This window comes from Rhipicephalus microplus, unplaced genomic scaffold (genome assembly GCF_043290135.1).
Source record: "Rhipicephalus microplus isolate Deutch F79 unplaced genomic scaffold, USDA_Rmic scaffold_23, whole genome shotgun sequence".
NCBI lineage: Eukaryota > Metazoa > Arthropoda > Arachnida > Ixodida > Ixodidae > Rhipicephalus > Rhipicephalus microplus.
This window is the reverse complement of record NW_027464596.1, coordinates 3,890,639-3,916,767: the sequence shown is the minus strand read 5'-3', so window position 1 is coordinate 3,916,767 and position 26,129 is coordinate 3,890,639. Positions and strand designations below refer to the sequence as shown.

General features: G+C 48.4%; 2 protein-coding genes across 6 annotated transcripts in view; one reads left to right on the top strand and one right to left on the bottom strand.

The window, feature by feature from the left end:
- Positions 1-26,129, bottom strand: part of LOC142786393 (neprilysin-1-like) — a 557,390-nt gene that overhangs the window by 205,601 nt on the left and 325,660 nt on the right. For 3 of the 4 annotated variants that reach the window (XM_075884067.1, XM_075884068.1, XM_075884069.1), the window contains 2 exons: positions 12,769-12,862; positions 11,474-11,685 (listed from right to left, as the gene is read on the bottom strand). In XM_075884067.1, coding sequence (XP_075740182.1) covers positions 11,474-11,685; positions 12,769-12,862 — 306 coding nt within the window. Of the gene's footprint in view, positions 1-11,473; positions 11,686-12,760; positions 12,863-26,129 lie in introns of all 4 variants that reach the window. The other variant, XM_075884070.1, reaches the window with a different exon arrangement.
- Positions 10,584-26,129, top strand: part of LOC119168719 (uncharacterized) — a 46,591-nt gene continuing 31,045 nt past the window's right edge. The window contains exon 1 of one of the 2 annotated variants that reach the window (XM_037420134.2): positions 10,584-10,832. In XM_037420134.2, coding sequence (XP_037276031.2) covers positions 10,809-10,832 — 24 coding nt within the window. In that variant the 5' untranslated portion in view covers positions 10,584-10,808. Of the gene's footprint in view, positions 10,833-25,346; positions 25,563-26,129 lie in introns of those variants that run through there. The other variant, XM_075884072.1, reaches the window with a different exon arrangement.

Genomic DNA, 26,129 nt, shown 5'->3' with positions numbered 1-26,129 from the left:
CCGTTATTCTGCGGGTGGTATGCCGTGGTCTTGCGATGAACAACATGGCATTCAGAACGTGACGACTCCTGATAGGAAAGCTCGACCTCGGTCGCTTAGTAGTTCTCGAGGTGCACCATGTCGTAGTATGAAGCGATGAAGGATGAAGGATGCTACGTCCCGCGCAGTGGCACTTCGAAGGGCGGCGGTCTCAGCGTAGCGTGTTAAATAGTCCACAGCGACTATGATCCACCGATTTTCATCTGATGTTCTCGGTAGAGGGCCATAGAGATATATTCTGATCCGATCGAAAGATTTGGCAGGGCACGGAAGCGGTTGAAGCGCACCGGACGAGTGGAAAGGCGGTGATTTGCGGCGTTGACAGTCACGGCAGCCCATAACGAATTTTCAAACGAAATTATACATTCCGTGCCAGTAGAAGTGATGGCGAATGCGTTCGTAAGTTTTGAAAACTCCGGCCTGACCACATTGGGGATCGTTCGTGAAAGGAGGCGCAGATTTGTGATCGCAAGCTGCGCAGGACAACCAAGAACCACTTACGACCTTCGGGGGCGTAGTTGCGTCGGTGTAGCAGCCGATCACGAATGGCAAAATGAGCAGCTTGACGTCGGAGAGATCGTGGTACCGCAGTGTTTGACGATCCAGAGAGACAGTTAAAAAGGGAAGCGATCCACGGGTCCTTGTGTTGTTCACTGGTAAAGGAGTCGAGGTCGAGAGATGCGACGGAGTTGGTACCAGTGATTCCGCAGGCCGAGTCGGGAGGTAAAGGCGAACGCGACAGGGCGTCGGCGTCAGAATGCTTGCGTCCGCTGCGATAGATAACACGAATGTCGTACTCCTGGATTTGCAGTGCCCACCGAGCTAGGCGGCCAGAAGGATCTTTCAATGTGGCGAGCCAACAAAGTGCATGGTGGTCCGTTACCAGGTCGAATGGGCGACCGTACAAATAAGGGCGGAACTTGCGAAACGCCCACACTAGCGCCAAGCACTCTTTTTTAGTGACGCTGTAATTGGCCTCAGCTTTAGTAAGTGTGCGACTCGCATCAGCGACGACGTATTCGGAGTAGCCCGGCTTGCGTTGGGCGAGGACGGCGCCTAGACAAACTCCACTAGCGTCTGTGTGAACTTACGTTGCAGCTGTTGGGTCGAAATGCCGAAGAATTGGAGGAGATGTTAGCAGACTACAGAGCATGGCAAACGCGACGTCGCAGTCAGAAGACCAGGATGAAAGGTCTGCATCACCGCGTAGAAGGTTGGTCAGTGGTGACATGATCGACGCGAAATTTCGCACGAAGCGCCGGAAGTACGAGCATAGTCCGACAAAACTGCGTAATTTTTTCAGTGTAGTAGGTTTCGGGAACTCAGCGACTGTTCGCAGTTTTGCAGGGTCGGGTCGAACACCATGCTTGGACACGATGTGCCCGAAGATGGACAGCTCTCGCGCGGCGAAGCGGCACTTTTTAAGGTTCAGTTGGAGCCCAGCGTTGGTTAAACACGCCAGAACCTGTTGGAGCTGAAGCGGATGTGTAGGAAAATCGGGAGAGAAAACGACAATGTCGTCGAGGTAGCATAGACACACAGACCACTTCAGTCCACGCAGTGTGTTGTCCATGAGTCGTTCAAACGTGGCAGGAGCATTACAAAGCCCAAATGGCATTACGTTAAATTCGTACAGGCCATCTGGTGTAATGAACGCAGTTTTCTGGCAATCAGTTTCTGCCATAGGAACCTGCCAGTACCCAGATTGTAAGTCTAAGGAGGAGAAAAATTCGGCTCCTTGGAGGCTGTCAAGGGCGTCGTCGATGCGCGGTAATGAATAGACGTCTTTCCGCGTCACCTTGTTTAATCGCTGGTAGTCGACGCAAAATCGAATCGATCCATCCTTCTTTCGAACTAGAACGACAGGATATGCCCAAGGACTGTGCGATGGTTGAATAACGCGACGGCGTAGCATCTCTTCGACCTGGTCATTGATGACGTGACGTTCTGCAGCAGAGACACGGTACGGTCTTTGATGCAATGGCTGGTGTGAACCGGTGTCAATGTGGTGGTGCACTGCGGAAGTCCGACCCAATTGCGGCTGAGAAACGTCGAATGAATTCGCGAAGTGCTGGAGGAGATTAAGAAGCTCGGCGCGTTCATGGGCACTTAAGGTGTCGGCGATGGAACTCGAGAAGGTGTCACTTGTTGAGCATTCCAGTGGGGAAAGGGCATGAAGTTCGGTCGAGGCGCTACTGCATGATTCGTCTGGCATGTTAAGGAATAAAAAGGAATCGAGGTACTCCACTCGACCGAGACATTCGCCGGCAAGTAGCGTAAGCGGTGCAGAAAGGGGGTTGTGGACGAAAATATTGCTTCGGACCACAGTAACGTCGAGTGTAGCGAAAGGCAAGGAAACGGCTCTGCGGCTCATGAAAATGTCGGAAGGTGTAAACATTACTGTAGCGTCGTTATTGTCATCGCAGCAAACAGGGACAACGGCAAAAGAGGATGGCGGAATTTCAGTGTCTTCACGTACGACGAGTTTTGTGGACCACTCAAAAGTTTCGTGCAAAGGTTCGTCAGACAGGTGCGAAAATTGAACTTCAGCGCGTGCGCAGTCAATGACGGCATGATGATGTGACAGGAAGTCCCACCCGAGGATAACGTCATGCGAGCACACTGAAAGGACAATGAACTCGACAACGTACATAGAGCCTTGGATTAAAATGCGGGCTGTACAGGTGCCGAGAGGTCGAACTGGTTCTGCGCTAGCCGTACGAAGCGATAGTCTAGAGAGCGGCATGGTCACTTTGCGTAGGGAGCGGCAGAGCTGGGCGGCTATAACAGAAACGGCAGCACCTGTGTCGATGAGGGCAAAGGTAGAAACACCATCGACAGATATGGCGACGACGTTAGCAGGTGAAGTGCGAGGACTTGGGCATTTCGATGACGGCGCAGTTCTTGCCTCTGGAACTGCGGCGTTCAGTTTTCCCGGTTGGAGGAAGCGGGTCGGGGACGCATTGGGGACAGAGATCGCCTGCGAGGAGACGGCGAGCGGGGAGAGTGAGTCGGAGCTGGGGGCTGGGGTGACTGAGGCTCGGGAAGATTAGTGTAGCCCTACTGCGGTGAATGATAGGGAGAAGGTAGGTGCGTGGGCTGTGGGTCATACGGTAACGGCCAAGTAGTGTTGTGTTACGATTGGAAGCGACGACGACAATATCGTGCCACGTGTCCTGGAGTACCGCAGGCGTAGCAGATCGGTCGATTGTCAGCAGTGCGCCAGGAATTGCTGACTCGCGGTGCGGCCCAAGGGGTCGAAAGAGGGGTAGAGTGGGGAGCAACTGCAGGCATGGGTGGCAAAAGCTGCTGGCGGGGTCTGCTGCGTACCACCTGGGCATAAGTAAGAGGCGCGGCCACGGGCTGCATAGCTGGCGCATGGGGATCAGGCATGCCACAGGCTGCTGGTGGGCAGCGACGGGAACAGCCTGAGCTACCTCTTCGGCAATAACGTCGCGGAGTGGTGAGGGCAGACGAGAGGACGGTGGCTGCTGCGTGAAGGGAATCAACGACAGCTGCCGAGCTACTTCTTCACGAACAAAGTCTTTGATCTCTTGCAGGGTTGTTGAGTAATCAGGAACAGAAGTAAGACTAGATAGTGAGTCAGCGTGTGTGGAAAATGGCCGAGTCAGGGCGCGCTGCTTCCTCAACTCGTCGAAGCTTTGACATAACGTCACAAGTTCCGTAACGGTGGCAGGATTGCGCGCCAGGAGCATCTGAAATGCGCCGTCATTTATCCCTTTGAGGATGTGTTGAATCTTCTCCGACTCGGGCATGGCGTTGTTCACGCGGTTGCAAAGACCAATAATGTCTTCGATGTAACTGGTGAACGATTCAGATGGCTTCTGTGCGCGAGTCCGCAAGCATTGTTCGGCTCTGGACATGCGGACAGCGGGTCGGCCGAAAACGTCAGCAAACGACGTTTTGAAGATGGACCACGTCGTAATGTCGTTTTTGTATGTTATACCACATTCCGGCCACGTCAGTGAGATAAAAGATGACGTTAGTCAGTTTGTCCGCGTCATCCCACTTGTTGTTTGCACTCACCAGTTCGTAGTTAGCAAACCAGTCTTCCACGTCGGTCTCATCAGCTCCGCTAAAGACTTTGGGCTCTCGCAAACGAAGAACGCCGGGGTTGCTGGGGGATGGAGTGGAAGAGCCAGGTTGCGCGTTGTTGGTAGCAATGATGGGAGATAGCGTTCGGTTGCGCAGCTCCAGGTTTAGGCGACGGCGAATGGCAGCACCCAGGTTCAGGCGACGGGGAAAGTCAGCACCCTCCACCAATTGATAAAGGGCTAGTGGCGACTGTTGCGACGGTGGTCCTACGACGAAACACGATCGGGCAAGAGCAACGGTCAAGCAGATGCCGGCGATGATCAGCACGAGCCGAGCGAGCGAAGCCCAGCACCCAGTACCCAAGCGGTGGCGCTGTTGCTTGCCAACGATGCGTCTTCTTCACAATATATATATATATATATATATATATATATATATATATATATATATATATATATATATATATATATATATATATATATATATACATATATATATATATATATATATATATATATATATATGATCTAACAGACAATGATGCCAAGGAATGTATAGGGGAAGTTATTACAACCAATGTAAGGTAAATAAGAAGAAAGAAAAATAGGTGCAAAATAGCTTGCCGTGAGCAGAATTCCTGCTCACGGCAAGCTATTTTTTGACACAATTTTCTTTCTTTTTATATTCATTAGAGTGGTTCTACTAACTTCCCCTATACATTCCTTGGCATTACTGTCCATTAGATCTCTATAATATTGAGTCAAAAACACAGAAAACCGAGCCGTTAGGTATACACTTCTTTGCCTTTTATATATATATATAAATATATATATATATATATATATATATATATATATATATATATATATATATATATATATATATATATTGTAATGAATCTGAATAACGGACGCTCTGCTGGTAATGAAGAAGACGAGGATGATCAGTGGCTGCAGGAGTAGCTCGCGCACGCCGTTCGCCATTAGCCAGACCTGCCTGTTAAAGCTCATTTTGCCAAGCTGCGTCTGAACATTTCTCGACGTACAACACCTCTAGTTTAAGTGGTGGAGGAGCCGGGGTTCCCATCAACCTGGAACTTCGCAATCGGACGCTACCCTCACCGTTCACCATGACGGCTCCTGGCCCTTCTCAAGCTGCCTTACCAACGACAGTCTACTGTACTGGCGTGCCTCGGCAACGCGACCCACCAATTTTTCGCGGCAACGACGAACAAGACGTCGAGGACTGGCTCGTCGAGTACGAAATCGTAAGCGCTTGCAACAAGTGGAACGCCTGCGACCAGCTCACAAACGTGCGCTTTTACCTCGATGATGTGGCCAGCCTCTGGTTCAAGAACCACGAAGGCGAAATCACCAACTGGTCCGCCTTCAAGAACACCATCGCCGTGGTCTTCGGTCGTCCCGCCGTGCGCCGGCTTCGCGCGGAACAGCGTCTCCGTAGTCGAATCCAGCGCAGGGACGAGACCTTTACAAGTTACATTGAAGATGTCTTGTCTCTTTGCAAGCGCGTCGATGAACCTCTAAGCGAACGCGACAAAATCAAGCACATTATCAAAGGAGTTGACGACGATACCTTCCAGATGCTCGTCGCTAGGAATCCACAGACCATCACCGATGTTGTCCAGCTCTGTCAGGAGTACGACGAGTTGCGTAAGCAGCGTGTCTCGACGCGCAGGGCCGCTGAAGATACGGCTGAAGTTTCCGCCCTCGTGCACGATGTCGCTGCTGATCACACCGTTTTACTGCCCCACATCAAACAGTTCATTCGTGAAGAAGTTGCGCGTCAGCTTTCTCTTGTGGCTGAAGCATCCGCGCCAGTGACATCGTTAGACCCACGTCTACGCCAGGTCATTGAGACACAGGACACGCAGGCACTGCCTTCATCGCCATCTGTCCCTACGCCGCTGACCTACGCTGCCGTCGTTGCTAGACCCCCAGCCCCACCTGTCTCTGGCGCCTACAGGGGCACCGGGTCCTCCTACCCTACGACGCTGCCTACATACACGGCACCCCATCCCGTTTCGCCCCCTGCACCTTCTGTCGTTAACCCATGGCGCACCTTGGATAATCGGCCCATATGTTTCGCATGCGGTTTCGTGGGACATATAGCACGCTACTGTCGCCGTCGTAACTTCCAGCCTCCAGACCACGGGAATTCTGCAAATTACCAGGCTGCCCAGAATCCCCGGCGACCATCTTCTTCTATCACCGACTCATTGTCCCCACGACGCCCTGTCGATTCTCGCCGGTCATTACCGCCCCGTCGCCGATCTGTCTCCCCGATGCTTCGGCGCACGAGCCCCGCTCGAGAGGAAAACTGACAGCCGCAGTTCCGGAGGCACGAACTGCGTCGTCGTCGAACTTTCTAAGACCTCCTCTTTATCCGACCAACGAAATTGATGTGCTAGTAGAAGGTGTGGCTGTACGTGCACTTGTCGACACAGGCGCCGTCGTTTCTGTAATTAGTGAAAAACTGTGTCGCGATTTGAGAAAAGTTACAACGCCGCTTACAAATCTTGCTCTGCGTACAGCCACCTCCCATTTCATCGCGCCGACAGCTCAGTGCACAGCACGCGTTTTTATTCAAGATGTTTGGTACGCCGTCAACTTTGTTGTTCTCCCACGTTCATCTTAAGACGCCATACTAGGATGGGATTTCCTTTCTACCCATCAGGCCCTTGTCGACTGCGCTCGTGCTGAACTCACGTTGACGAATCCGTGCCTTGATATCGACCACCACAGTCCCTCCAAAGTGTTTGCCGCAGCTGACGTCCGCATCGCACCGTTGTCCGCCGTCCTAGTGCCTGTGTTTTCCCCTGCTGCCACTAACTCGACGCTCCTGTTCCAGTCAACTATAGCTAGTGTGCAACACCGAACCATCGTCCTCCCGTTTGCCGTCATCAATTTTTCCAATGGTTCGGCGGTACTTTATGCGTGCAACGTTTCTGCATGTCCGTACATCCTGCTACGCGGCGAGTGTCTGGGAAGCCTCGAGACCTTAAATTGTATTTTCGAAGACCCGATCTATCCAGACAAGCCATTTTTACCGACTTGTGCCATTACACCCGCAATGGACGCTAATGAACCTATAGATGTATTCCGCAAGTCCATTGATTGTAACCTCACCCCTGGGGAGCAGGAACAGCTGATCAAGCTCCTACAGCGTTTTCGAGCCTCGTTTGACGACAATCAGCCTTCCTTAGGTCGAGCGTCATCTGTTGTTCACCGTATAGATACCGGTCAAGAGACGCCAATACGGCAGCGTCCATATCGTGTGTCGACTACCGAACGCCGTGCCATCAAAGAACAGGTTGACGACATCCTGACACGTGGCATAATCGAACCGTCAAGCAGTCCCTGGGCCTCTTCAGTTGTGTTGGTGAAGAAGAAGGACGGATCCATCAGGTTTTGCGTGGACTACCGGCGTCTCAACCGAATCACGCGCAAGGATGTCTATCCGCTGCCACGCATTGACGATGCCTTGGACTGCCTACAGGGAGCCGAATTTTTCTCTTCTTTAGATCTGCGCTCTGGATACTGGCAGGTACCCATGGCAGAGGCCGATCGTGAAAAAACTGCTTTCATCACGCCCGACGGGCTTTACGAATTCACAGTCATGCCCTTCGGCCTCTGCAACGCACCAGCTACTTTCGAGCGGATGATGGACTCTATCCTTCGAGGCCTCAAATGGAACGTTTGCCTTTGTTATTTAGATGACATTGTCGTCTTTTCAACCGATTTCGCAACCCATTTAACCCGCCTCGAGAAAGTCCTCGCGTGTATTTCTGCCGCGGGGCTGCAACTGAATCTGAAGAAGTGCCATTTCGCTGCTCGAAAGCTTACGATCCTTGGCCACGTGGTTTCAAAAGACGACATTCTTCCTGACCCTGCCAAACTTACAGCCATTTCAGCGTTTCCCAAACCGACCACCATGAAAGAGCTTCGAAGCTTCATAGGCCTTTGCTCTTACTTCCGGCGCTTCGTCCGCAATTTCGCGACGATCATCGCTCCTTTGACCAAGCTCCTCGCCGGCTCTAGAGACCTTTCCGCCTGGTCTGCCACCTGTGACGATTCTTTCAATGAACTGCGCCGCCTCCTCACGTCGCCGCCTATTCTGCGACACTACGACCCATCGGCACCCACAGAGATCAACACCGACGCTAGTGGTGTCGGGCTAGGCGCTATTCTTGCACAGAAGAAAGACGGCTTCCAAGAGTACGTGGTTGCCTACGCAAGCCGAGCTCTTAGCAAAGCCGAAACCAACTATTCAGTCACTGAAAAGGAATGTCTCGCCATTATTTGGGCGATAGAGAAATTTTTACCTTACGTGTACGGGCGCCCTTTTGACGTCGTGACTGACCACCACGCCCTCTGCTGGTTGTCGTCACTGAAGGATCCAAGCGGTCGCCTCGCCCGATGGGCATTACGCCTCCAAGAATATAATATTCGCGTGGTCTATCGCTCCGGCCGGAAACATTCGGACGCAGACGCCCTATCCCGTTCGCCGCTACCCCCTGACCCGGACTGCTGCGAAAGTTTAACCTGTGATGCCACTGCCGTCACCATCACCGAGATGCCATCTGAGCAACGCAAGGACGACCCTTGGGTTGCTTCGATTCTAGACATCCTGGCTGGGCACACGGCTTCCCCCCCTTCTCGCACATTGCGTCGGCAAGTCGAGCACTTCGCCACTCGCGACGACGTGCTCTACCGACGCAACTACGCACCCGGTGGACGTCAGTTGCTACTCGTGATTCCACGTCATCTGCGATCCGAAATTTGTTCCACGTTTCATGACGACCCCCAATGTGGCCACGCAGGTTTCTTGAAGACTTATTCTCGCAAACGTCTCCGATATTACTGGCGTGGCATGTACCGTTTTATACGACAATACGTTCGGGCCTGCTCGACGTGCCAGAGACGAAAAACTCCCCCTTGTCACATCGTATTACGGCATGGAGCACCTCGGGAGTTACTGAGTGATCGTGGTCGCGTATTCTTGTCAGACGTCATCACAGCATTGCTGCGTGAGTGCCACGTTGTTCACCGCACTACAAGCGCCTATCATCCCCAGACCAATGGAATGACAGAGCGCTTCAACCGCACCCTTGGTGACATGCTGTCTATGTATATCTCGTCAGACCACTCCAATTGGGACCGAGTGCTCCCGTTTATACGTTCGCTTATACGTTCGCTTATAATACGTTCGCTTATAATACCACCATTCAAAGCACTACTGGGTTCTCTCCTTTTTTCCTCCTTTACGGACGCGAACCTTCTTGCACTATGGACACCATCCTTTCGTACAAACCTGACTCCTCAGAGTCCACGATTTGTTTCAAGCCGCTACATACGCTGAAGAATGCCGCCAACTGGCAAGATCATTCACAACTCAAGACCAAGGACGCCAAAAACACCACCATGACGCATCAAATAACACTACTTCCTACGATCCAGGGTCACTCGTCTGGCTGCATGTCCCTTCGGCTACACCTGGCCTTTCTAACAAGTTGGTCCCCAAGTATCACGGCCCATATCGTGTGCTACAAAAAACGTCACCGGTGAATTACCTCATCGAGCCACTGGAACCATCTTCTGACCAACGTCGTCGTGGCCAGGAAATTGTCCACGTCTCGAGACTTAAGCCCTGCTACAACCCTCCCGTGTTTACTTGTCCATAGGTCGCCAGGATGGCTCCTTATTTCGCGGGAGTAATTGTAATGAATCTGAATAACGGACGCTCTGCTGGTAATGAAGAAGACGAGGATGATCAGTGGCTGCAGGAGTAGCTCGCGCACGCCGTTCGCCATTAGCCAGACCTGCCTGTTAAAGCTCATTTTCCCAAGCTGCGTCTGAACATTTCTCGACGTACAACACCTCTATTTTAATATATATATATATATATATATATATATATATATATATATATATATATATATATATTTTTTCAAAAAATGTTTCAGTAAGAAATATTTTTAACGTAACAAAATAAGTGAATTGAGAAAAAGCTAAGCATATTGCATATGTTTAAAAATCTAAATACGCCAAAGATGGGAAGACATAATACGCAATCTTGACCTTTATTAGACCCTTTTCACTCTATTCATCCTATACAAGCACGCAAAACGGGGACTGCCCGTCTCGGGCACAAGTGAGTGGCTACTACTGATAACTGCTCCAGAGCATAACATTTCGAAAGAGTCACAAGATATCTCGTCATATTATTGCTGCGTTCAAACCGGATCAATCCACTCCTGAGAAGAGTTGAGCCAAGCGTGCTGGACACGCAAGTGCTCTCATGCCGTGGCCACGATAAGCAGCCTTCATTCTTTCTTTTCAAACGCGAAGTCTGAGATCGTCGCTTGGAGGAGAGGAACCGCTTGGATTCGTTACCACGTATCTCGCGCGCGACGATTTTAGAGAAAGAATACCGCTCGCGCTTTGTGTTGTCGTCGGCGTGAGAGACGGAGAGAGAATGGTCCCCGCGATGAAACGGGATACTCTAAGCGTCTTCCCACTCCCAATTGTTGGGTGGAGGGAGTTTCAGAGTGCAAAGAAAAGAGGTATCAATTACACACTGTGGAGAGAGCGTGCAGCGAGGCGAAAAGGCGCATTGTAAGTAAAACTGCAATCGCCTGCACTCTGCAAAGTGCTGCAAGCAACGGGGACAGCGTGCGCCGAAAGCATTGAAGAATGCGAACGAAAACTTGGACTCCGGTAAGCGTCCCATACACTGCACATTCCTGTTGTCATGCGCTGTCTCATTGTGTGTGCGTGCTTTAATGAAAGGTTGCTTGCAAGGAATGATAACAATATAGTAAGGTAATCAATTACACAGATAGATGAGATATTAGGCGAGTAGTTATTGCCAGAGGACTCATTAGCCATTGCTTTCAATGACACGCGAGTAACCATATGCTTTGAAGCATTTTTCAGAGTGTAGTAAAAATTTCTTCATTACAACTCGCAGGGAATTAACTATTTTAGCTTGGGCTGTTACCATGTCTATTGTGTGAGACTCGAACAAACAATGTTAATGTCGGTACATATGTGCAAAAGAGACAAAAATTTGCTGGAAGTTACAATAAAAAACTACTTCGTTCAAAACACCTTCTAATTTGGAGACTTGAGTGAGTGAAGGCGCACAAAAACGGTAGTCAGATCTTGCGAATAATATCTTTTAAAATTGATCCGATGATTTGTGCTGCAGACTCATTTCGTTGCCAAGTACGGTGGCATTTCGGGAGGTTTATTAGCAATACGGTTCACCGGAAGGAAGTTGGCGGTCCACGAATTCAGACAGAGGTGTTAGAGCGTTGGCTCATGAGCGTCGGGTCCCAGCTGTACAGTGCGCTCACCCGTTCATTGAGCTGAAGCCAATCCTCGACATCTTTGTTGTCAGTGCCGGAAAAGGTGCCCGAGTTGCGTGGTTGTGTCAGGACGATGGTGCGATTAGAGGCGGTGCTGCGACCCGACAGGCCTGGCGGGTGGAGGCACCATTGGGGACGTTTTTGATGCATCCTCGTATTCGTCTTGACCAGACATAGCAGAGGCAGCCAAGGAGCGTCCGCTACGGAGAACCATTGTGAAGGTGAAAGCTGGGAGAACCCGCACTCTTAACCAAAATGTTACGGGTAGAAAAGGCGTCACAGAGGATGTTTACAAAGTCTCTATGAACACTTAACGCCAGACAAACAAGACACCTACTCAGTACCATGCTTTCTCAGGCCTCCGGCGCCTCCACAATGGTTAACCATTGAAAATAAAGCTGCCTACAGCCGACGCAGTGAGTGCATGGGGTTGTCTGTAGGTAAGTTTTCTGCAACTGCAAACTGAAGTATTGATGACTCGACTCATTTCAGGCCAGAAACAGCGATCACGCGGCCTGGACTTACACTTCGTGGTACTTAGACACTCTTGGTGCATTCTGTATATGCGAAGTATCTTATGTTCGAGCCCAATCCTGTGTGCAGGGTGATCACCCTTACTGCGCATGCACCCCCCTCTCTCTTCTCTCCTACGCTCCCCTGTTCTGTCCTCTAGGCATCTCTCCCTGTGACTTTTACACCTCCATCGGGGATACGCTCGCTCCACCCTCTCTACTAGGCTTCCTTAACGGCGGCGTTTGGAACCCCATTGCGCCTGCGCGCCCCTTCCCCTCCTGTTTTACGCTCACCTCCTCACGCCTCGCAATGCTGTCGTAAGCAGTGCCTGCTAGTCTACACAATGATGTAAGAATAATCAGGTGTTGATACTGAGCGTGCCTGAGCGGCCAGATAATGTTTGGTCTCGCGGGCACGCTGTCCTGCGAGCCGTCAGACAGCGCCGTGGCCAACGTGCCCAGAGAGTGGTGCTGGTGCATTTAAATTCATCTGCCTCTCCAAACTTTCGTTTCAAGCGGTGTCAGTAACACTTAAAGGGGCACTCTAACGCTTGAAAACATTGGTGATGACTGAATAACTCGTTGTGGCACTCGCCAGAACTACTGTGAGCGGAAATGACGTCTGTAGGTTGCCGCCGTATGATTGGATAAATGTAACGTTAAATGTGATCACGGCATTGCATCAAAATAGGGATTACTATTGAAATTATTTTTCATTAGCATTATTTCTCACTCAAAGCGACAGAGAAGAAAGCTATCCAACTTTTCCACCTTGAAAACTGCAAAGCTGGTCAAAGAATGCGCCGAATGCCATGTCCTGGAGGAAACGCGCCGGCGACGCTCCGGGCGCCGTGATTTGAAGAATCTAAAAGGAAAAAAATAGGAGAGCGATGACATATATATGTCACTGCAAAAAGAAAGATCAGTAAAGCTACAAAACATTATACAAGCGTTCGCGAGCTTGCCTGTTTCACACGCGTCGTTCCCTCTTCAAGTACCACATTGTTTGTTACCATTGCAACGGCGTACTTATTACGCTGGACGCAAAGGCAATATGTCATGCTAGCTTCCTGTACGGTAGGGATTTCAGTTGATTTCATTGGGCAGTCTTTCGACGTCAGAGGGCGAGGGAAATACGGTAAGGTGAGCTTGCCAAAATCGAGTTGAAGGTAAACATCCATTTCATTGTATTTTGATATCTCTGCACTGCTTAACTTTGCTTTACGTGGCCCCATCGCTTCCGTTCTTGCGGCACTTATCTCCTAAACCACCAGTGTACACAACAAGCTAGAAAAAACACGTAAAACTATGAAGTCGTAAAAAGTGTCAGAGGGCCCCTTTAAAGCATGAAGAAAATTTGTTGTTTCAGGTTAAAAGGTAAAACTTCATCAGGTTTAAAGATTCATTTACGCAAAAATGATTTGCAGAGAGTGAGAACGTCGTCGACAAAGATAGTTCCGCTCACGCGCACTTGTATTTTCATCTGTTCATGGTACTGCTCGGTGCAAAGAAACACAATTAAAAACCTTAGGCAGCATGCTATTTTTCCATCAAAATACTTCCCCGTGGTGAAGAAATGCAAGGAACTTCAACGTGCTTAGATAAAGGTGCATGTTAAACAGCCCGGGATAGTCTTAATTAGACAGGAGCCCTCCCCAATCACGTCCCTCGTAACCAAATCATGGTTTCGACGCATAAGCCCTCAATAATAATTATTACCCTTCTATTAAAATAGAACTGTTACTGCACCATAAAGGTATTTCAAACATAGGACTGCTTTCATTTACACAGAAAATCGTTGAAGCATAGTTGTGCTTGCTCAATGTGAATGCGATGTAAATAAATATTTGAAACACGCAAGTGTTCCATATAAAGCCCACAAGAGCAAAGCAGTTAATTGACGAAATAAATGAATATTTGAACCACTAAGTTATTTAGTTTACAAAATACTAAACTAACGTGGTTGTTTATGGTTAGATGTTGCGATGCGAATGCCCATAATTATGTCAACAATCACCGTCAGACAATCACTATCAGAGGGCACTTTGAACAGAGGCGCACGACGCCCCACACACATCCGAAGCCCAACTGAAAAACGGAACAAAACACGTTCTAGCCATTTTGAGAACCTTTAAGCAATTCGGTGTCACCTTCGTCGATAGAATAGTAATAAACATCGGCGAACAAAAAGCCTGGCTTCACAACAGCGCGATCGCACATGCCACAAAAAGTTCCAAAATCAACAGCATGCACGTTTTTGCCGAGCGTGTTGTCCAGAGCGAGATGGCTGACCCCGCTCGTCGTAGCGCCATCTAAAAAGGCCCTGATGAAGCTGAGAGATAACTGATAACGGCCCGAACATTATCTGGAGGCGTTGGGACAGCGCTTTTCAACGCGTTGCGGGGAGAGTTTCAGAACTTGTATATACCTATACTATTGTCTACGCTCGCTCCGCCTTTCTCGCTGCAGAGTATCCCTCTCCGAGCGTTTACACCCCCATCGCGCATGTATGCTTTCCTTTCCAACGCTCCCTTGTCACTCGCATCGCAACGGCGATCCAGGCAGCGTCGGCTAGGAAGTTTCTAGATTAAAGAAAAACGACTGCTCGTACTTATTTTGCACAACTGCTCTCTGGCCATCCTGCATATGAGGCGTTTTGTTTTTCTAAAAGGGCAAGTGCACTTTTTAAATGAAACTGAGAAAAACACAATTTTTTCTGCTGAAAATTTGGTTGGGCGTGCTCAAGCAACTGTTTGCTGGTATGTTCTTCCTTAAATACCTCAAATCTATATAGTTGCTAAAATATACATGGCCAAATGTCGTCAGCATTGGGGAGTAAAGTTCCTATTTGGCTCATATAGATTGAAACTTTTCATTTGGGCATGAACTAGCTCGTAAATTAGGTATAGAACGGTTCAAATATACGGTTTAGAAATATTTTGCGATAGAATTCACATCGTACTTGTGCTGCCGTCGGTGCAGTGCTTTGACGCATGAGTGTAATGGTGGTTACTAGACTTGAATAGCGAGTGGTCCTTCCTAGCTAAAGGCGAACCATTCTGGACTGTCATCAGTGTTTTCTTGTTCCTGGCATCTATTGAAGGCCTTGAAAAGTGTTCGAGCTAGTTTTACGTCATGCCGTTTCTCACCACTTCTTCTTCTTCTTAAAAAAACAGTTAGACGCCCAATATGTTTATTTTATGCCTACTTTATTTGAAATATATCGTGTTTGTGTGAACAGAGGACAAGATGATGCTGCGCTGAAATTAAAAAGAATCACTAAGATGCAAAAAGAAGTACGCAAGTCAGCCTTTTTACTCTTTACAATCGAGTTTTGTCATTGAACATCATGCCCTTCAGTGAGCGCCAACTCGTGCTAGAAAACCTAATTGTGGAACGTAAACCAAATAACAAACTAACTAAGACACAAATGAAACATTTTGGGTGGGACTCTTTAACAAGCTGTTACGGGGCCATTTTCTCGGATGGGTAAAATTGCGGCTTTATTCAATGACATTACTGGCGATTCCGGCGAAACTCTTGAGCTGCCATTATCGACAGAGCACAGCCCTTGTGTTTTCCCTACCCATCTGTCAATTCCAAGAATACGCAAAAACGGTGAACAACCTGTTAAGCAACTATACCAATTAGCCCATTCATACTTATTTGAAAACTTCAAAGACTATGTAAAAGTATTTATGAATGGTTCTGTACGCAGCGATGGCCTGAGTGCATCTGCAGCGTTCTTCTTCCCTTCGACCGATATCAGGCGGTTGTTTAAAATACCACTCCCCTCATCCTCGGTTATGGCCGAGCTGGCAACGATTGATGTCGCCCTTAAGGACGCACAAAAAGGGTTACCAGCATCGAAGGTTGTCATCCTCACTGACTCTCGTGGTGCCTTAGCAGACTCACCAGCAAAGAGACCAACATCCCTATTCTGAGCAGCATCAAAAAATTCATTAACAATGTTGTGCCACGTGGGGTATGCCTAGCTGCACAGTGGGTACCTTCACACGTGGTTATCGCCGGCAATGAAGAAGCAGATCGCCTTGCTTCGTCATGCAACCATGATGACTGTGACTGTCCGGGAATTCTATGTACGATGGACAACGCTCGTCTGCTTATACGCCGACACCTCCTAAAGCAGCACCCAGACCAGCGTGTGGCGAATGAATCGTTCCCTCCCCGTGTTCGTGGCAGCGGCTTGCCTCGTAGTTCCCGAGCGCTGTTGTACAATTAAACTAAGAGTGGGCTCTGTACTGGTGCGTGAACGATTACACCGTCAAGGGCGTGTGTACAGTCCGTTGTGCGTAGCTCGTGGCTCCTACGAAACACTTGAGCACCTCGTAGTGCACTGTCCCACATTTGCTATGCGGTCTTTGCTGATTAAAGAATATAAATTCCTAGAATTTAAGTGTGCAACCTTAGACGACTACCTCTTTCCGAGCGGTTGTGCTTCCCTATGCGACCAGGCCCACCAAGCTCTCCTCTCATTTATGGACCAAATGGACCTGGCCACCCGTTTATAGACATTTTCTTTCATTATTTATATTTTCCTCATACTCGTTGAAGTCTTCGCCTTTTTTTTCTCTTCCTCGTCTGCTTTCCTCTTTCTCCCTCTAATTTTTGTTTACTCCGTTCAACGCCGACTAAATTTCAAGGCCGAAAGGCTGCCGCAGTAACGTCAGAGGGTGGGGGCCCAGTTATGCCGCGAACGCGGCGGAAAGCCTGTGTTGCGTTTACGTTTTGGGAGAACAACGCTCCTGCTCTCGCAGCTGCTGCGGCTAGATTGAGCCGAATAAAAGATGTGGAAAAAAAGTCTTACTGAGCATGCTCAGTTGGGCAACTGGGCCCCCAACCTCTGACGTCACTGCGGCAGCCTTTCGGCCTTGAAATTTATTCGGCGTTGCTCCGTTTCTTCCCTCCTCCCGAAGGAGTGAGCAGGCGTTGTGCTCCTCCAGGTGGCAGTAGTCAGTTTGCTCTCTCCCTCTTTCTTCTGTGTCCTTGTGTATCTGTGTATGCAAATCAAATAAATAATGGCGCAGTGCTGGTTTAATGAATGTGGCTCACTTTGATTGAAACAGTTGGAGTACTTGGCTCATCTTTCATTAGAAACTGCCTTTTTGAGCTCATGTTACAATAAGGAATGGCCCCATTTTTATTATAACTGTTCTAGAAATGGAAGATACTTAGGCATGCCTCACGTTCCACAGAAGTTAAGCCTAGTTTCGCTTTCGGCAATTGGATACTTTTGAAGGAAAAAAAAAACGCCTCATATATAGGCACTGGACTTTGACCTCCAAGGTAGTACTGATGAAAGATTCCTACTGTGCATTGTTGAACAACAAAAGAACACAAATTTACAGCGTGCACGTTAACTTAAAGTGGACTGCAGCTCTCTCTATGCAATTGAAGTCTACTGTCTGTCATAGCCAAATATGAGTGATTTTCATACTCCAGTAGAAAGTACTGATTCATCACTGCGCATGCTTTGCACTTCCCCAGCTTTCCCTCCTGTGCAACGTCGCGATGAGCGGCAGCGTCAGCGCTGCCGCGAGTGTAGACCTTAGCGCTCACTGCTTCACATATATACATGGTTTCCTTTAGTGGTAGATGACGTAATTTTTGCTAGTGCTGCACTGTCCATGCTAGCAGGCATCACAAACTTATACCCTCTTAACACACTTTGCACATGTGACCTCTTCATTAAATGGTTTTAGCTGGCCAAGAACAGGTGTGTTTTGACCAGGATTTCTAGAACGTTTTCTAGGTATTTGTCCTTACAGGACATGTTTCCCTGGATGAAACACAATTTCCAAGCCGTATCGAATTAAGCGAAAGAAAGAAGCGTTGCAGCCTGGTATGTCTCTGATTGCTTTCTGAGAACACATTATCAGTGGACGCTGGTCTGTTGCTACGATAGTCTTACGGCAGTATGTGAAATGGTGTATAATATTTCGCATTAATTCATACACAATGCTCATTACTTCCTTATGAATCTTCGTCCACCTTCGTTCAGATTCATTGACTGAGTTAGGCACGTATGCCAAACGCTTTCGAGTATTATTCTCGCACTGTAGCGAGGCAGCAGCTACTTCATTTGCCACGAATAACATAAAATTTTGGTTCCATTTTTTTAATCAACTAGAGATAGCAAGGGCTGGTAGCCCATGCTATCCCTTAGCATCTGTCATTCTTTATCATTCATTTATTCGTGCATTCAAATCGCCTGTTGCTTTAATAAGCACCGGAGTAGAATATATTTCTGGACCAAGGACGGAAAGAACTTGCCGAAACAGTTTGCGACGCCCAACATCCTTTCAACTACATGCTTTGCCTGTGAATCTGACAGTTGCGTCATGCGCTACACCTGATTGGCATTTGGTCTGATGCCTTCATGGCAAATACATCACCTAGGGCTTCTATTTCCTGCGTTAAAAGCTAGACTAGCTCGTTTTGTTACTTGTGAGATAGATTTAATTGAGTCGTTATCGTGCTCATTCATTGACGAACTCTATAACGCATGCCTTTACGCCTTGCAGATGCTTAAACGCTTCATTTAAATCATCTTGGAAAACGTCTGGTGCTCAAGAAATTCCGAACAGTATAGCCTCTGTTAAGAACAAGGAATAAGTGGTACCGGCGAAAATGTATTGCAAACGGGCAAATTTTTAAGGTTTTTATTCTATGGTATTTGGTGGAAACAAACGTCAGCATCAACGATAGTTATAGCGTGAGAACAAAACAACGACACAGAGACAAAAAGGACACAAAAGACTTTTCTCTGTGTCGTTGTTTTGTTCTCGCGCTATAACTATCGCCATGCCATACCAACTAGCCTAAGCTGCCACACTTCTAAGTCAGCATCAAAGAGAGGGAACACTTTTGCACCCGCTAGCTCTTCTTTTATGTCTCTCACGTGGGAATTTGATGATGCTCTCTTTTTATGCAGACGCTAATATTCTTCCTATACATGCACACTCGAAGATTTCATCCTCCTTATGCACTATCACCAGAGCACTTACCCAATCTGTAGGCTCTGTCACCCTCGAAATGAGGCCACCTCGTTCTCTACATATCTATGGTCTAGTTGTACATGCAGTGGTTTTCGCAAGGCTAGTGGTACCGTCGTGCTGGTTATACCACTAGAATAGCGTCGTCATGGAGTACCATGTGGTAAGAGCACTTCACGCATGCCGTGCCACTGAAAATGTGCCAAGCGTGCTCGACTAAGCATTTCGATGTATTTTTCCCCACAACGCACTGAGCATGAAAGAAGTTGAAGGTTCACATGCTTGCAGTCTTAAAACTGATTCACCTTTGCTTACGACGAAAAACTAGAGGATAGCGGTGTGTCCGTTGATCGTTGATTGTCACATTGGTGGTTATCGTGCCGCCATGTTTGATTTAATTGCCGCCGTAGGAACGTAGAACTGAGCAGTTGGGGTTTTAACGTTGGTTGTGGCTTCATCTTGGTGACGATACTCTTTCAAATATGTTAACCTACGTATCGACTTTCGAGCATATCCATACGTAACGCTCACAACATTCGCGCGAGCAAGCGAGTGGAGGTAATGGCTCCTCAATATCAGGCGAGCTTACTGCCACCATGATGTCACGCACCTTGATTGAGCGAGCGAGCCACGGGATGCAGTATAGCGACTACCGCCATCATCTTTCGTGAAAAGATAAAACGTTCGTGGTGAGTTTTACATGTATACAACAGCTTCATTCGACCCTTCGTGTCGCTATTGGGGCTGGTTTAACGATTGTATTGCGCTTTAAATTCTTTGGTGATTGATTTGTAAGCCTTGATTATTCTATCTGGACGTAAGAAAATATTGGGCGCTACCGATTACGCAACCAATTCATATTCGTAAGAGTAAAGATTGTGGCCCAACAAAAAGACAAAATTAGTAAGGTAAATCATAAATAAAACATATATATATAGTAATGAGCGAGACAGAGAACAAGAGACAACACCCGATCCTGGGCCAGCTGTTCTTTTTCTGACTTCTTCTTCTTCTACCTTCTCTTAGCTGCCCACGCGCCCCAGCACCAACGTCTTTCTTCGTCTTGACACTCGACCATGACTGCGCGCACGCGGAGCTGGCGGCAAAGTTTCTGCTGGGTGGGCTTGGCTGCATCGTGGTGGTCGTCCCGAACCACAATGCAACATGGAGTGATGGTCTGGGGGAAGAGTCTCTGGTGGACGACACTGGCTCCCTCGAGCCGGTCGGTCAACGCCACGGTGCGCCTCTGCTTGAAGATCTGTCAGTGTGTACTCAGGTGGGCGGAAATGGCTTTGTCACTGCGGTGGAGCTCGTCCATGGTACAACGTTTCCTGACAACTCGTAGAATACCGCTCAGGCGGATGGCACTGACTGTTCCAGCAAGGTCGCAGAGTAACCGGGAAATGCTGGTGTTTGTCCCACCGCCGTTGGTGGACTGAACTGTAGCGGGACGCTCTGTGAGGCAGCCATGCGGACGTTTGTGCCATTTCTCGAAATGAGTTGCGACGCAGCTCAAGGTTGGGCATTAATACCACAGCAGAACTCTCTGAAGTTGTCCAGCTGGTGGCTTCTGGCGAACTGTTGCGTGCAGACTTTGTGTCCTGGGAGGGAACAGCACGAGGGCTGGTCCTCAACAAGTTCTCAATGGCAGTGGCCTCAGCCTGGCTAGGTGTCTGGCTTTTCTCAAAGGAAACATCTCTTGGGAGCCAAGTGTCTGCACGGCTGAGCGTATGTGCATCTTCGAAAATGAATGTATGAGTCGTCTGCAAACATGGCTGTGTCAGGTTACGGCTGGTCTTGTTCGCATCCACGGAAAGGCCTGCTTTGTGAAGCGGTAAGGAGTGCATTTTGTTTCCGACGATCATGGTCTGGTGGGGTGCAGTTGTGTCTGGTACGATAGATGTGAGCGCCTCCATGTCCTCAAACGACAACGAGCGCGAGGACAGTATCTCCTGAGGAAGGTCTGGTGGTGGTATTCCCGGATCTAACACCTATGCAGAGTTCACGGCCTGCGAAGGAGCACTGTGGTCACTTTGGTCAGGGTCAGCAGCAGGAAACTCCTCGATATACTTCATTTCTCGAGAGGCGTCTTTTTGCAAGGCGGAAATGCTCTCATGTTCAGTTACTGAATCATTTAAAGCGTGCAGACCCGCTTCCGTCTGGTCAAGGATGAGCATGGTGAAATCCACAGGCACGGGCGTTTGATGACGCGGTAGAATGTCCAGTAAGATAGGAGCTGGCGCCTCAGCGTCTACCGAATGGTCTGACGACTCTGGATGCCGTTCGTTGGGGCCTGTCGCAGGGCGTTTTGCAAAATTTGCCGTGAGAGACCTACCGGACACAGGCACACCATCGGGCCGCTGCTCCATGACAGCAGAAATGCCTGTGCAAGGCAGAGCTACACGATCGTGATTATTCCCTACATCTTGGTCACCGAGAGATGACAGGATGGTAGAGGCTCGAACCGCATCCTCTAGGTCAGGCTTTTTCCGAGTTCCGTCTTGAGAGAAGGTGGAGTTGCATGGACAGGTGGCACAGGGAATCGGACCGAAAGCAGCTATGAGCTTGAAGCTCCACTCCGCCCTTGACTGTTGCTTCTAACCTTCATACCGGTGCCACGTCGCTGCACTTTCCCGAAGACGGTCTATAGCCACACACCATTTCTGATTTTCTTTCCAGGCCTCGCGCATTGCTATCGCGTTGACGGTTGCCACCCAGCTGTCGGCGTCGTTCCGGATCCCGTGGAATTCAGGTAGTTCGCAGACGGCTGGTGATTGTGAGATGGCAGGTGGCAACGCAGAGATCACCGACGCGAAGCAGTCGAGCTGGTGTGAGAGCTCGATCAGAGAGGACCGAATCTCCCTGCGTTGCTCCGGTTTGCTTGCCTCAAGGTCGTATGAGGCAGCTACATCCAACACTGCGTTAATATCACGCAATGCTGGCAAAATTGTAGGAGCTCGCTCGGCGATCAACGCTGTCAGTTCGTTAGTCTCGGCGCGGAGCAGTGCGATGGTACGCCGCAGCTCCACGGCACTGTCGCACGAGGCTTCTTAACCGCTTTGGTTCGCATGCGTGAAGTACGTGGTTCTAGTAGTACTCACGGTGGTGACACGCACGTCCAAGGAAGCATGAACAGCGTTTCTTGGAGGCTCATGTGTTGGAAGAGTTCCGGACAGGGAATGCGGGCCGTGGGAAGCTTGAACAGCATTCCCAAAGGACAGGAGCCCGTGCGTATTACGGCCGCGAAGTGGTAGCATAGTGTCCATTGGTTGATGCCCTGGTACCACAGAGGAGGCATGGACACCGTCCACTGATGGTCCGATGGGCAGCTGAAGTGGCGGTCAGGTTGTTGACTCCATCGCCAAAGAAGCGTGAACGGCGTTCCTGGATTTAAAAGCCCGCACTGCCGACGAACCACGAAGACACGTACCGGTGGCTTCCCGCAGAGGGTTCACTTGTCGGCTTGCGCTGACGGCTGCCGAGGAGGCCTTGACGCCGTCCTCAAGCGGCACTTATCGCAGCTGTCCTGGATGACGAAGCCGGGACGTAAGACTTCTTCTTCGTCGACTGCGCCATTGTAATAAGCGAGACAGAGAACAAGAGACAACACCCGATCCTGGGCCAGCTGTTCTTATTCTGACTTCTTTTTCCTCTACCTTCTCTTAGCTGCCCACGCGCCCCAGCCCCAGCGTCTTTCTTCGTCTTGACAATATATATATATATATATATATATATATATATATATATATATAGTGGGAGTAATAATTCAATGGGCCAGTTAGTCTTCGTGAAGGTATGGGATATGGCACAACGGGAGCGTTGTCAACAAGGATAAATATATTTATTTCCCAACATAACTCATCCCCTGATGAAGGGAGGTCCCCTCCCGAAACTGTTGGGAAATAAATATATTTATCCTTGTTGACAACGCTCCCGTTGTGCCATATCCTATACCTTCACTATATATATATATATAGTCAATTCAGAAGATGCACGCAGAGTGTCTATTTGCTAAGCTTATGCAGTTTTCTCTGCGGAGTGAGTGCGTTTTTTCTGTTGTGCATGTTCGTGGATTGGTGTGTTTGGTGTCCTGAAGTATTTCGACTTGATGTGTATACACAGATATTCTAATTCAGCTGAGGAGCGGCTGCACATATTTAAAAGATCACAAAATTGGGTCATAATGCATATTTATAATATTGCCAGGAAATGATCAAAGCAGCGGTTAATAAATACTACGTACTGTACATAACAGATGGACAACACCACGCGGTAGCCTTCCTTCCCTGGTTTAAACAAAGGAACCGGAGTAATTGCATTAAGACCAAGCTGCTATGTGTAAATTTCGAAATGTTTATCGATCCTGAAGGAATACCACCTGTTCTGAAAATACATTGCCACACGGCGATTATTGATTTACTTTGATGTGTTTGTGGTACGATAAGCAAAATCCAAAACCCGGCTGGTTGAGCGGTACTTGAAGCTGTGTCTATTTTATTTCCCCGTCGTTTTCAGCCAAGCAGACCGCGCCTCGACAAATGCGCTCGTCAAAAACGCGAAAGCTATGAAGTTGCTAGCACTATCTTGTGTGGATTACGTTATCTAGGGGGTGAGTGCCAGCACCGCTCAGCTAAAAGTGTCCGAGGTCAAGGCTTGCGTTACCAGTTCAGAAGCGTACACGACACAATTTTACAGAAACAACTAAACGTGCTAAAAGTAGTGTGTTAAAAAAACAACTCAAAATCAAGTAGTATAGACAAACACACACCTTCGAACCACGGAGAGAACGCTAATGAAAAGACAGCAGCCTTCGGTACATTGCCAATATTGGTGGCAGCTGGGCCCTGCCCAATAGCGACAGCTTGCAGGCGTACGCTAGGTGAAAATTCAGCGAACAAAGCACTTCGCATCACCCCGCAGCACTTCAAAGATGCATTTTCATGCAGTCGCCAAAAGACTCCAGACAGGCTTAGCAATCCTGCTATTTCGAACTGCGAGAGCATGCATGAACACGTGTACTCGCCAGGAGACGAGTGTCAAAACTCAGTGACGTCAGAGGCCATGCCCGGAGTAGTGAGCAGGCCTGAATCAATTTTCTAGGTGGCGTTGATGGCGGCCGCCTACTTAGCTTTCTAAGGAGAGCACATCAAAGCATTCTTCATCGCCAGTGAGCTCATTGACTTTAGTTCCTACTTTGCCTTTGCAAAAAAAAAAAAAAAAAACAGCGACGTGATTCTTCTGCTGGCAATCGTGACTAGTACGCACGATTGTAGGACACTTTCTTTGAGCGTGTGTTTGCGCACATATGGGTCACACGTAGTGTGGTAGCGTCCCGGCTTTGCTGTTTCCTTGTCCCGCTTATTAGTGCTGTCTTCCTGGTGCGGAAAAGTACTGCATTGGGCCACTTGATCCCGTAGCCATCTTTTTTGTTGCGCTGCTACTGCTTCTGCTACCTCGAAAGTCTGTTTTTCTTTCTGTAGCGTGAAATTTATGCTCCTTAGCAGTTTTTCTTGAACTTTCTTACTTTGAGTTCCAAAAACAATCTGACCACGGAGTCATAGAGATCTTCAAAGTACTACAGACCATATTTTGCTTAGGGGTTTCACATGTAGCGGTCAAAAGGTTCGCCTGGCTCTTGTATTTGTTTCCTGAGCAAGCAGCATTCGTACGTCTTGTTTCTCTGAATCTTACAATAACAGACAAACTTTCTTACTACCGTAGCGTAATCAATGTTGTTTTAGCGTTCTGAAAAAACAAAGTAGTATTTATTTTCTCGATAGGTTCTTCCCGTGCAGCTGTAAGCAGCACGAGAAGAACCTATTCTTGTCGTGGTTGTCTGGAAGGCTCGATAGTTGTCAATAATTGCTCCAATTGTGCTTGAACAGTGGCCAGCTCTTGCCATAGGTTTTCTATCACGTGAACTGCATCGAGCGGTCGAACAGTTTCCATCCCGACTGCTAATCTCACCATTGGCGCCCTCGTGTGCGGCGTTACATGCACGGCACTTCCGCCACCATGAATCAATCACATAATACGCCGGGTGGTCGTTGGTGGGAAAGGCAGCTTTATTGAGCGTGTGCCTCTTATATCTACTGAATGCGTGCGTATCATGTACATCTTCGAACAGCTTATGCACATATCTTGCGCTGCCTGTATATGACACACTCACAAAACTAATGCAAGCCTGCGGTATGAAGAGAGTAGGAAACAAAGGCATTTATTATTTCTATAAGAGTCAGAGGAGCATGAGAGTCAACAAAGTAGCTTTCGGAGTCCGCACTCTCCAGCTGTTTCATCTAAACTGTAAGTGCGATAATACGCTATCGCATCCCGTGCAATTTACGCAGCCGGTTCAAGGGTGAGTCATAAAAGATGGATTTCGCAATGTTTACAGCGCTCGGACCGGCCAAAGGGTTTGTTTAGAAGGAGTGCACGTCTCCTTATGTAATAGTCCAGGCCGTGCGCGTAGAACTGAGCGCATTGGCGGCTCTCGTGCCCTGCTTCACAGATATACAGTCTATGGCCGGCGCCAGCTGCGTGCAAGCAAAGGTGGGCAGGTAGTTCATGTACTGTGTCATCCACTACTGTTTCCTCGATAGTCGTGTAAATATTTTAGCTGCACAGCATTTAAGTGGGCTGGACTGTCTAGTCGTGCCGTATGCTTTCATCGTACGGTGTCGTCGCTTGGCCAACGCAGGTGAAACCACGAATGCCGCAGTGATTTGTAGCGTACTCAGCGTGCACACGCGCCAAGGTGAACTGTTCTTCCACTTCATTATCGTGTGTCTTGATGAATGTAAGTGCGGAGTGCTTTAGGGACGCGGGCACCCGTTAAAATAAATAAGAAAACGTGGCACATGTGCAATAGTTATAGATGAAAAGAAAGAGAAATAGAAACATAGATACAAAAAGAATAAGAAATAAATAATGGGAGAGAGAAATACATACATAATTAAAAAGAATGAAAGAAAAAAAGAAAGAAAGAAAATAAGAAAGAAAGAAGGAAAGACAGAAAGAAAGAAAGACGAAGAAAATGCAATACAGAGTTTGATGGAATACCGTCCGTTGAGGTAAAGGCACTTTTGAAAAAAATAATACAGGTCACTGGCCAATATT